The sequence below is a fragment of the Rutidosis leptorrhynchoides genome, chromosome 9, assembly GCF_046630445.1.
Source record: "Rutidosis leptorrhynchoides isolate AG116_Rl617_1_P2 chromosome 9, CSIRO_AGI_Rlap_v1, whole genome shotgun sequence".
Taxonomy (NCBI): domain Eukaryota; kingdom Viridiplantae; phylum Streptophyta; class Magnoliopsida; order Asterales; family Asteraceae; genus Rutidosis; species Rutidosis leptorrhynchoides.
This window is the reverse complement of record NC_092341.1, coordinates 70,881,787-70,894,016: the sequence shown is the minus strand read 5'-3', so window position 1 is coordinate 70,894,016 and position 12,230 is coordinate 70,881,787. Positions and strand designations below refer to the sequence as shown.

The window sequence follows — 12,230 nt, the reverse complement described above, 5'->3', positions numbered from 1 at the left end:
ACGCTAGGTTGTGTATTTTTGTTTTCTAGTAAGCTGATAAGAAGCAACAACTGAGACGAGATTGTAGGAAAGAACTTCAAATGACTATGGTGCCCTTGATTGATAATAAATTATAAAAAATCAAATATTATAATTAATTATATAGATCTTGTGAATCAACGGTTGAGATGACATTTTACTCTTTTTATTTTATTTTAAGTAGTTACTAGTTTATAACCCGCGCATTCGCGGGTATTTTATCTTACATCATTCTAAAAATATTTTGGTAATAAGTTATTTATGCTAATGATATAAGTAATAGTAGTTCAATATATGTGAATAATAAATATCAAAAACATTAAAATTAGACACACAAAGTAAATGAACATAGCAGTATGATCTCCTTATCAACAAAAGACTTTCCCGATAATGTGTCAGATAGATCTTTTTTCAAGTTATACATCATATCATTTGTAATTTTTGCCTCTTTTTGATAGTTAATAATTTCAATGATTCAATTTTCTCGATTTTGATTTGGAGACAGTTCGACGTGGTTCATTAGTAACTACTAAGTGTGTAACATATGAATACAATTCTTGATACCCATTCATAACAACAATCAAACAAGAATATGAAGTAGTTCAAAATCATTCAAATATACCATCCATTACAACTTTTGAAGAAAGGGAGTAAATGACATCGAAATGATTGAGCATGTATACCTATTGTGGTCTGACCTTTTTCTACAAAATCGGGTTGTTGTTGAGTATCATAAACCTGCAGATTTTGGTCTCGAGACGGGGTTTGGACCCACATGCAAGCTGCAGTCCGGACGCGAATCTCTATAGAAGTCAGAATCTATAGAATTAACAATTTAATGAATCAAAACCTTATGATGGCTTTCAATGACGAACATTGATAGAAGAAATGGTAAGAGATAAACAAACATATCAGCAACTACCATACCTTGTACATTAAATCAGAACCCATACAACTTCAGCTCATCAGCCCATCAGTACGAAACAAATTGTTTGGTTAGTAGGTTTGGGTAACTACAATGATGTCAAAATGGGTTCGTAGTAAGAAATTACAACCATGCTACTATGCAAAATCAGCTTGTATACAAAAACTCTAATGTATAAGACAATCCTGCATAATTCAATCTCATGTTCACACAACCCGTGGTCCACCTTAAAGAGGGTAGTTGTGCTGATTAATATGATAGTAATTGTACCTAACCAATATCAAACTTAAGATTATAGTACACCTGAAATCTTAAAAAAATAAGGTTAAAAAATAGTAGAACATAAAGATACATGAAAGGCACCTTAAACATCTTTTAATTGGGTTTCGATCTCTGAAGCATCAACATTTCCTTTCTGGTATAGAAAAACTGGGGTTTGAAAGTGAGGTGTTTGGAGAACAATAACCCCAATAAGGAGAATAGTTTTGTGTAAGACCCTAATCAGTTTGTACAGCAGTGTAAATATGTTACATAGAGTGTGGGTGATGTTGTGCAGTTAAACAGAAGTCACTGAGTGAGCTGAGCCTAGTGCACGCCGCGCACACTAAAGGGAGCGCGCCGCGCACCCTTACTGTAGCCGGATTCCAGCTTTTTAAATCAGATATTTTGATGGGCATTTTGGTAAATTCACTTATGGACGGGTTAAAGACAGATAGGTCTGTTTGTGGAGCACCATTACTCCATTATCAACAACCTTATCACTTTAACTTTAATTCTAGAGAGAGATTGTGATTTTTGAGAGAGAAAGCTTAAATCCAAGAGGAAGGAGCTTGTTTTGGGTTAAAGTTCAAGCATTAAAGTCGTTCATCTTATCTCTAGCTTCATTGTGGTAGTTGTGGTATGTTCTAATTTTATTTTCCTTACTTTGATTTAGTGTAAGGGTTAGGGTTTGAGTAAATGATGAACACAAAACCCATTATTGGTGATTTTGGGTGTTCTTGGGTAAAATTGAGTCTTGAATACTAATTGGTGACTAGTCTAGGGTTTCAAAGTATTAAATGATGTTTATGAACCCTAATTGGTGAGTTAATTGCTAACACACCTAGTTATTTAGTAAATGGGTGTTGGTTAGTTAGTGGATGACCTGAAATGAGTGTGTTGTCTTAAAATGGTTATTTGGGTAATAAATTGACCTAGTTTGGAAAGATGGGTATGAATTACCCTAATTATGTATTAGTTGGTGTTGTTGGACCTTAATCACTAGCTTTTAAGTGATTAGTGGTGGTCTTGACTTTAATTGGGCGGTTTTGGTATAAATGGGCAATTTAATACATTAAGTCATTAAATGCTCATGTGTAAGTGTTAGTATTGAGTCCACTTAGCTTGTGTGTTGATCAAGTACTTATTATATTAGGTACTTTGCTTTGAAGCTTGTGGAGGTTGAAATCTTCATCTAATTGTTAAGGTGAGTGGAATAATTATATGCGTATGTATATAATGTATCTATTTGTTGTAGCGTGAAAGGTGTAGTGTCGAGGTGTTAAGACACCATGTTTCACGTGAAGGGTGTAGCATCGAAGTGTTAAGATGCCACTCGGGTGTAGCATCGAGGTGTTAAGATGCCACCTAGGAGTGTAGTGTCGAGGTGTTAAGACACCACTCCGTAAAATAATGAGTGTTGCATCGAGGTGTTAAGATGCCACTCGGGGTGATGTGCCGAGGTGTTAAGGTGCCACCCTAGGGGTTAGTGGTGCGAGGTGTTAAGTGCCCTAATCGATGTTATGAATACCGATGGCGTTTTCGCGAGCACCGTTCCCTTGTACTATTGGTCGACCATGGTTACTTGTGTTGTAAGCATATTATATCATTTCGAGTTATATTATTATGCTGTTGTTGCTAGCTTATGGTATTGGAGATTATAGCTTGTTAATGTGACGATAAGCTAATTGTGTTGCTAGCATGTTTGCGTTTTGTGTAAGTGTATGCAAGTAGGTATAATTATATATGTATTCGTATAATTATTGCATTCACTAAGCTTTGCTTACCCTCTCGTTGTTTACCATTTTATAGGTTCGGTTTTGGACAAGGTTAAGGGCATCGTATTGGACTAGAGATCCCGCTTGATGCTAGGGGACGCTTTTGGCTTTAGTAGCTCTTGGAGTTTGACCGGTAGTTGGGTAGTTTAATCCCAAACGCCATGCTCATTGTGTAGTTTGGAACTTAAACTTTTTGGTGGTCGAAACTCTAAACTTGTATTAAACTTGTATTTTGGGTCGTGTGGGCCCCGCTTGTAAAACATCATTTTTATGTTTGATTCGTGTTAGTTTTACATATATAAGTTTGTTGTGAAAAGCGTTCGGTCTAAAAATGTCGGGAAGTGGTCCATCTTTTTGTGTGTTAAAAACAGTTCGGACAGAAGCTGGAGTGCTCTGTGCGCGCCGCGCACTACAGGGGATGCGCGCCGCGCACTCCCCTGTCCAGCAGCTTTAATTTTTTTTTTTTTTGGGACTGTTTATGGTCGGTTATCGGGTTGGGTTGTTACAAGTGGTATCAGAGCATGGTCTAAGGGATTTAGGCGACTTGAGATAGGTGCCTAGACTTAGACTTTAATGTGTATGCGCTTTTTGCGGGACTTGTAGGAAACGGGTCGGACCGGGGATTTGGTTAGTGCTTAGGTCTATGTGAACTAACCTTGCACTAATCGTTTTGTGTTGTTTTAGCAATCATCAAGCGAGATAGACGTTGTACTTGCAAGTTAATGCGACGTGCTCGCGTAACAATGATTAGCTACCATTGTTACGGGTTCAAGACGTGTCAAACAAGCAATGTACGACGAGTATCAACCAAGATGGGCCGGTGTGGTATATGTATGTCGTTTCGTTGTTTAATCTATATGCATTCTTTAGAATGAAGACGGAACGAACGCGCCTATTCATGAGGGGAAGGATGAGTTAACATTAAGGATTGAGGCGGAGTTCGAACGCTATATCTTGATTTTCGCCAACAAGGTTAAGCAAGTTCTCCAAGAGTCGTTCCAGGGAATAGTGACCGAGATGGTTCGAGACCGAGTGCCTAAGGTCGTGAAGGAAGAGTTAGAAAAGAGGTTTCCTAAACCTCAAGGTGACGGTGACGAAGGAGCAACTATGGGGATTGAATCTCATGCTTCAAAATTTGCTGATCACTCTTTGGGTAAGAGAAAGTTAGAATCAAGAGGTGCTCCTAGTAAAAGGGCGAGAAGTACGCCCGGAGGTGTTGAAAAAGTGAAGAAGAGGAGTAAGACAGGTTATGGGCCTACGTGCTTTCGGTGTGGAGGACGAGGTCATTTTGCACGGGATTGTACGAGTGTACCTTTAAGCACGATCAAGTGCTTTATTTGCCAAAAGAAGGGACACCGTAAGTCAGAGTGTTCCGAATCGTTTGTAGATCGGGTTAGGAGGTTAGAGCGTGACTATCTGATGAGCAGTGGAGCGCAAGGGTCCAACGATGATGTTTCAGTTATTTTCGTCTTTGGTACAAATATGCCTTATTATTGTTTATTTGTGCCGATGGATTCGTGTATGTATTAGGGACTTAAACTTTGCTTCGAGATCTATTTAGACTCAAGTGAACTCGGTGAAGATTCGGTTTGTTGATGGTTTTGATGATAGTGCACCAGGGTAGCGCCTGAGTCGTTGACTCGTGGAAACGCGCCCTGGGGACGAATGCATAGTGGTAATACGTAGTATTGATACGGGTGACATTCCTAATGGAAACACCCTATGATGACATTTGTATTGACGGACGAGGGCGTAAGACTTGGTGCAACCAAGCATTTCTTAGTGATAGGGTAAATGAATCCACTAAGCCGTGAGAACGAACTTTGGCGTTAGGTTGTGAGCGCGTGTTCGCGTTTGTAGTGAAGTGGGTGAAACCCTTGAGAGCATGTGTGTATCGTTGACCGGATGCTTTCGTAGTGGTAACGGGTAGAAAGGATTTGATAGTTGGAAAAGTCTACCTTGCGGGTAGCGGTAATTTCGTTCTAAAAGGATACGTGTTATGTGGACATTGTGTCATCACTTTAGTGGCGCAATCGGGTGACGGTAGACGTTAGTATTTATTATTATCGAATTGAGCTCTCGAGAATTCAGGAAGAGGGACCGACGCCAAGTATGGTCGTGTACGACGGTAAATGGCGAAATCGTTTGACTTTGTAATCTTGACGATTTGATTTAGGAACGAGGTTCTACGTTGGGAAGTTGGTAGTGTTACATCAAAGAAATTGTGTCGACTTTATTAGGATTTATATTCCTACCGAGGAAGCGTAATGGGATTTGAGAAAGGGTACGATGCCTCATTGTCGTATACTTTGGGTAGTAGTTACAAAATAGCCATTTTGTGTACTACGAGGAAATTAGATATATGTGTTTATTTGGGGTCATCTCTATGTTGACCGCGTTTGACTTGTGATAGATGATGAGGGATATCCGGAAGGATTAACTCTTCGTTACCACCCTTGGTTGTGATGGATGACAAGCGGCTCTCGGGAAGAACTGTTACTTGTATATTTACGATTTTAATTGCCCGTAGAAATTGTGCACATAGCCGTTTTGTGCACATGGTTGTGAGTAATAGTCGGTTTTACTCACACATTGGTATTAATAGTGCGGTAGCCGTGTTTCACACACATATTGTTGGTAGTGTTGCAATAGCCGTTTTTGCGCACTACGGATATATCACGATAGCCGTTTTTGTACACCTTGAGTTTTGTATTGAATAACCTTCTTATTGTTAGTATTGAAAACTACTGGTTGTATACGCCGGTGGTTCGGTCATGAGGACCATGTTGTGTGACTAGTGATACAATAGCCGTGTTCTGATCAAATACTTGTGGTAGATGCGTATTAGCCGTGTATGCGTACTAAGAGGGGTGTTAGGTGGAAGGTGTTATCCGTAAGGATTCATTTTTACTTGGCCTTCATCTTTTGGGTTGTTGACATTAGGTTGAGACTTGGTGGTTTTTAGCATTGTACTTGGTAAGGGTACGCTAGGGGATTGATATCTTGGCACGAGATCGGTTAAGTTCTTCCCGATATAAGGGATTGAGCAAACTTTGTACTCGGACTTGTGGACTTTAGTAAAATTGCGGGTGACAATTTGGTTATTAATGTTGACTCTTAGAGAATGATTGCCTAGAGAAGTTGGAAGAATACGTGACGACTTCGCGTATTCTAAGTGATCATTATAGACTTCGGATGTTGTGTGTATTGCACGTTTCGGAATGCGTGCAAGTGTGCATTTAGTTATTGGAATAATCTTCGAATTAATGATTAATTGACGATTCGATTTCAATGGCGGTTTTGTGATTGTGTGGCGAGTGTTGTACGCTCTTGACGGCCACTCTTTTCTTTTATGATTTTGGGGGTGTACGCGGTGTGCCATTCTAGAGGCATTTCCGTTAATCGCGTTCGTGTGCGAGTAGAGTTTTGGTGGTTAACTATCCTTATGTATGTAGGTAACCGGGTTAATGGTTAGGACCAAGTTGGAAAGGTGTAAGCCTTGGTGTTCCAAGCGCCTCCTTAGTGTTGAGATGGAATATAAGTAGACTAGCTATGCGGCCTAGGTGGATAGTGACTAGCAGGTGCCGCTAGGAAGTCATGGGTGTCGAGCCGTAAGGTTCGTTAGATTTGTGTGACCGCATGTAGTTAGGTGACGTGTGACATCAGGAGTAGACCCCGTAAGGGTCAAGTCTGGGAGACTCGGTGTTAGTAATCGGAGTTGGATAACACAACGTCAGGTGCCTCCTTTTACCTACTAGTGTAACTTTTAACCCTGATGATGTGATTGCTTTGATTTTGGGTACCGGTGAGAAACTCAAATTTACAACGGTGGTATAGTGTGATGTTTAGCGAGCGTTGACACTCAAATGATTTGAAAGACCGAGGTTCGAATATCTTATAGCGAGTCCTTGGAAGGATTATTTAGTATGACCAACGCCGGAGAATGCGGAAAAGTTCCTATCTAGTAGACGTGATGAGCGAACGGGTGTCGCTCATTTAGGAAAGGAAAGCTTCGATGGTCTTCGAAAAAGCCCCAAGTTGGACTTTGGAGTTAATTGCGAAGGTAGTTAGCGACATGAGACGGTATGGCGAAGTTCCCGATAGAGGGATACGAGAGATTTTCAAAAAGTGTCGGGATGATTCCCGAATATTCCACGATTTATAGGCGTGACGACAATGATTGTCGGTGGATTGTACTACTTTTAGGACGATTGTGGAGTGTAGGGTACGAGTTTGGATACTCGGCGTAAGAGCAAACGGTTGTAGTTATTGGGTCTCGTGGGTTGGTTACCCGATATCGTGAAATGATGGAGTGCTATGGCTTTTGGAAAGATATATTATGATGTTTTCGCGGTGTATTTCCGAGTGAGTGGTGAGAATTTTGATCGAATGGAAGTGTGAAGTACGGTTGTTGTATTATGATGCGTTAGTGTACGAAGTGAGAACCCGGATGAGTGATTGCTACAAGTGTAATTCCGCATTGGAGACGGAAATGTTCAAGGTAGAGTGCTTAACTTCAAGTATTTGGTGCGGATCACGAGGACGTGATCCAATCTAAGTGGGGGAGAGTTGTAAGACCCTAATCAGTTTGTACAGCAGTGTAAATATGTTACATAGAGTGTGGGTGATGTTGTGTAGTTAAACAGAAGTCACTGAGTGAGCTGAGCCTAGTGCGCGCCGCGCACACTAAAGGGAGGGCGCCGCGCACCCTTACTGTAGCCGGGTTCCAGCTTTTTAAATCAGATATTTTGATGAGCATTTTGGTAAATTCACTTATGGACGGGTTAAAGACAGATAGGTCAGTTTGTGGAGCACCATTACTCCATTATCAACAACCTTATCACTTTAACTTTAATTCTAGAGAGGGATTGTGATTTTTGAGAGAGAAAGCTTAAATCCAAGAGGAAGGAGCTTGTTTTGGGTTAAAGTTCAAGCATTAAAGTCGTTCATCTTATCTCTAGCTTCGTTGTGGTAGTTGTGGTATGTTCTAATTTTATTTTCCTTACTTTGATTTAGTGTAAGGGTTAGGGTTTGAGTAAATGATGAACACAAAACCCATTATTGGTGATTTTGGGTGTTCTTGGGTAAAATTGAGTCTTGAATACTAATTGGTGACTAGTCTAGGGTTTCAAAGTATTAAATGATGTTTATGAACCCTAATTGGTGAGTTAATTGCTAACACACCTAGTTATTTAGTAAATGGGTGTTGGTTAGTTAGTGGATGACCCGAAATGGGTGTGTTGTCTTAAAATGGTTATTTGGGTAATAAATTGACCTAGTTTGGAAAGATGGGTATGAATTACCCTAATTATGTATTTGTTGGTGTTGTTGGACCTTAATCACTAGCTTTTAAGTGATTAGTGGTGGTCTTGACTTTAATTGGGCGGTTTTGGTATAAATGAGCGATTTAATACATTAAGTCATTAAATGCTCATGTGTAAGTGTTAGTATTGAGTCCACTTAGCTTGTGTGTTGATCAAGTACTTATTATATTAGGTACTTTGCTTTGAAGCTTGTGGAGGTTGAAATCGTCATCTAATTGTTAAGGTGAGTGGAATAATTATATGCGTATGTATATAATGTATCTATTTGTTGTAGCGTGAAAGGTGTAGTGTCGAGGTGTTAAGACACCACGTTTCACGTGAATGGTGTAGCATCGAAGTGTTAAGATGCCACTCGGGTGTAGCATCGAGGTGTTAAGATGCCACCTAGGAGTGTAGTGTCGAGGTGTTAAGACACCACTCCGTAAAATAATGAGTGTTGCATCGAGGTGTTAAGATGCCACTCGGGGTGATGTGCCGAGGTGTTAAGGTGCCACCCTAGGGGTTAGTGGTGCGAGGTGTTAAGTGCCCTAATGGATGTTATGAACACCGATGGCGTTTTCGCGAGCGCCATTCCCTTGTACTATTGGTCGACCATGGTTACTTGTGTTGTAAGCATATTATATCATTTCGAGTTATATTATTATGCGGTTGTTGCTAGCTTGTGGTATTGGAGATTATAGCTTGTTAATGTGACGATAAGCTAATTGTGTTGCTAGCATGTTTGCGGTTTGTGTAAGTGTATGCAAGTAGGTATAATTATATATGTATTCGTATAATTATTGCATTCACTAAGCTTTGCTTACCCTCTTGTTGTTTACCATTTTATAGGTTCGGTTTTGGACAAGGGTATGGGCATCGTATTGGACTAGAGATCCCGCTTGATGCTAGGGGACGCTTTTGGCTTTAGTAGCTCTTGGAGTTTGACCGGTAGTTGGGTAGTTTAATCCCAAACGCCATGCTCATTGTGTTGTTTGGAACTTAAACTTTTTGGTGGTCGAAATTCTAAACTTGTATTAAACTTGTATTTTGGGTCGTGTGGGCCCCGCTTGTAAAACATCATTTTTATGTTTGATTCGTGTTAGTTTTACATATATAAGTTTGTTGTGAAAAGCGTTCGGTCTAAAAATGTCGGGAAGTGGTCCATCTTTTTGTGTGTTAAAAACAGTTCGGACAGAAACTGGAGTGCTCTGTGCGCGCCGCGCACTACAGGGGATGCGCGCCGCGCACTCCCCTGTCCAGCAGCTTTTAATTTTTTTTTTTGGGACTGTTTATGGTCGGTTATCGGGTTGGGTTGTTACATTTTGACACCATATCCATTGCAAAATGAATTAGTTATAGTGTTGCACCAATTAATTGGGGATAACTGTTTATGTTACAATTATACATTTATTATATAAATATGAGAAAGAAAAAAATAACAACAACACAAATGTAGGCCACATGCTGGAATTGTAGATAACTTGAAGATATAGAAAAGCACAAGTTAGTCTTATTAGTACGTTGCAAATAAAGTTTAAGATTGATTTTACAAACCATTTACATCTTACATTTTGAATCTTTTAGGCAAAAGAACCTTATTTGCCTAGCCAACTCAAGTTCGAAATAAATCAGTCACAGACCTCCTTTTGAAATTTTTGAATGTATACCTCAAATTCTAATATAATTATGATTAGGATTAGGATAAAGGTTAGCAAAAGAAAAAATATATCAATTGCAGAAGGAACATAGGTACTAAAAAATAAATAAAGAATAAAGAAAAACGGTTACCGTATAACTTCCTCAACAACAAAGAGAAGGAGTTCTTCATATTCGGTTATTAAATTAAATGTGTTTTAAATTAGGATATGAAAATTTCCCAAAATATGTGGTTTGAAATTTTACCTCCATTTTAACCAACTTGAGTTCCGCCTCTGATGGAGCAAGAGTAGCCTCAGTAAGAGGTATATCGTCATCTTTCCGTGCTGCATGAACTCTTCGAAAGGTGGATTTTGCTGCAAATTGTGCAGCCAGGGCTTGCTTTTTATCATCGTTTATTTTCATAATCTTTAAATTCTGTAAACCCAAATTTAAAAACCCATCAACTTATTAAAATATAAAAAATGCAACTTTATATTATTAGGTAGTATGTACCTTGCTTTTCAGAAGCGATTCAGTTTTCTTAAGCTTTTCATCGACTTTACTTAGTTCTTCATTAAGTTGCAACAACAAATACATAACAGGTTGACTATAAACCATGAGTCTATCACGGGTTTATTAAGTCGATGCAGATAATTGATTAGAAATTGCAAACTTAAGTGCACCTCTTCCGCAGCCTTTTCTTTAAGGTGTTCATGGTAATTTAAAGCCTTGATTTCTGTATATGCATCTCCCAGTTCCCTATCTTTATCTAGTATAAACTGAGCAAATAAAAGATGACAAATTGCATATAGCATGCACCTTTTTTTTTTGTTAACCATGCTAGTCCATGCTCCTCTATCACCAACAAAACATAAAAAAAAAAGATAATTCAGTTAACAAAAACCCGGATAATCAAATAGATATTAAAACAACAACATTGCAAGAAATCATTGGTTAAGCACTTTTCCCTAAATCAACACAACAATAATTTACGTTACCAATAAACTTATAGTTCAAATAATCAATGAACAATACCTACCGACAAGCGAGTCTAAAGAGGAAATTGAAGAAGATTTATAATATATTGTATTTCGCCTTTTCTTCATCACTGCATCTAAGAGTATCGATCTGCAATTTCACTTGGCGAACCCCAGCGAATCGTAATGGATGTTTCACAATCGATGTTTCATAATGTCTTCAACATCGCCCATAGATCGAATTGTATTTCCCCTTTTCTTCATCACTGCATCCAAGAGTATCCATCTGCAGGACGCAAGTTGATTAAGGTGAGGATATTTGTCCTAAATCAGCCCTAAAGTTATACCCCGTATAAATAAAGTGTATGTGTGAAGGAGACGTGTGAAGGTTACTGGTAACTGCATATGGGAACCTTTGTAATTAAAATCCTTAACTGCCGCTCACAAACCTAAATGACGCCATCACGAATTTAAAGGGTTGAGATTTATTTTGGATTCCTCATCCAATGGGTGGTATTTTGACAACTAAAAAAATGGCATCATTATTTTTTTCTAATTAAGGATAAGAGAGATGTAGGATAACCAAACCATAGCATACATGATGAATGGTGATTCAATTAGGCCAAACTATTGTTTGTTTATATATTAATCAAGCTGCGGTTGAGAATAAGCTTTTCACGGGTGTAGATATTGGTTGTGATAAAATCCACTTATCTCACCTTCAATATGCGGATGACACGATATTTTTCGGGAAATGGGACGTAAATAATTTGCGAAGCCTAATGAATCTCCTAAAGTGCTTTGAATTAACTTCGGGACTTAAAGTGAACTACCATAAAAGTAATCTCTTTGGTGTAGGGGTTGAGCCACATGAAGTGGAAGATATGGCTAGGCTTTTTGGATGCAATATTGGGACTTTCCCGTTTACTTATCTCGGTCTTCCAATTGGTGCCAAGATGAATAAAGAAGCTAATTGGAAACCAGTTATTGAGAAGTTTGAGAAGCGACTTGCGGATTAGAAGGCACATACGATGTCTTTTGGTGGTCGTTTGACCCTTGTTAAATCGGTATTAAATAGTCTCCCGTTGTATTATTTATCGCTCTTCCCTACACCGCCACGTGTGATCAATAAACTCGAGTCTATAAGACGTACTTTCTTTTGGGGAGGGTCTAAGGGGGATTCAAAAATTTCTTGGGTTAAATGGGATGATGTTCTTCTTCCTTATGGGGAGGGTGGGTTAAATTTGGGCTCTTTAAAAAGTAAAAATTTGGCTTTAATCGGCAAGTGGTGGTGGAGGTTCAATACCGAATCCACCTCCTTGTGGGTTAAAAC

At 39.0% G+C, this 12,230-nt stretch overlaps 2 protein-coding genes across 6 annotated transcripts; one reads left to right on the top strand and one right to left on the bottom strand.

Annotated features, from left to right (window-relative positions):
- Positions 1-666: 666 nt before the first annotated feature.
- Positions 667-10,612, bottom strand: LOC139865658 (microtubule-associated protein 70-1-like). 5 transcript variants are annotated; one of them, XR_011765046.1, is made up of 4 exons: positions 10,434-10,612; positions 10,185-10,355; positions 946-1,246; positions 667-821 (listed from the first exon to the last, which is right to left on the bottom strand). XR_011765046.1 is itself a non-coding variant. In XM_071853739.1 (4 exons), the coding sequence occupies exons 1-3, from the start codon at positions 10,536-10,538 to the stop codon at positions 984-986; spliced, it is 324 nt and encodes a 107-aa protein (XP_071709840.1). In that variant the 5' UTR covers positions 10,539-10,612; the 3' UTR covers positions 667-837; positions 946-983. The 5 variants fall into 5 exon arrangements, 4 of the variants coding, with proteins under 4 accessions (XP_071709840.1, XP_071709839.1, XP_071709841.1 ...); XM_071853739.1 differs by having other exon boundaries at positions 667-837; positions 946-1,031; XM_071853738.1 differs by having other exon boundaries at positions 946-1,031.
- Positions 10,613-11,502: 890 nt separating this feature from the next.
- LOC139868151 (uncharacterized) lies at positions 11,503-11,916 on the top strand. The gene has a single exon (XM_071856483.1). It carries the CDS (start codon positions 11,503-11,505, stop codon positions 11,914-11,916), a length of 414 nt encoding a protein of 137 aa, XP_071712584.1.
- Positions 11,917-12,230: the final 314 nt, after the last annotated feature.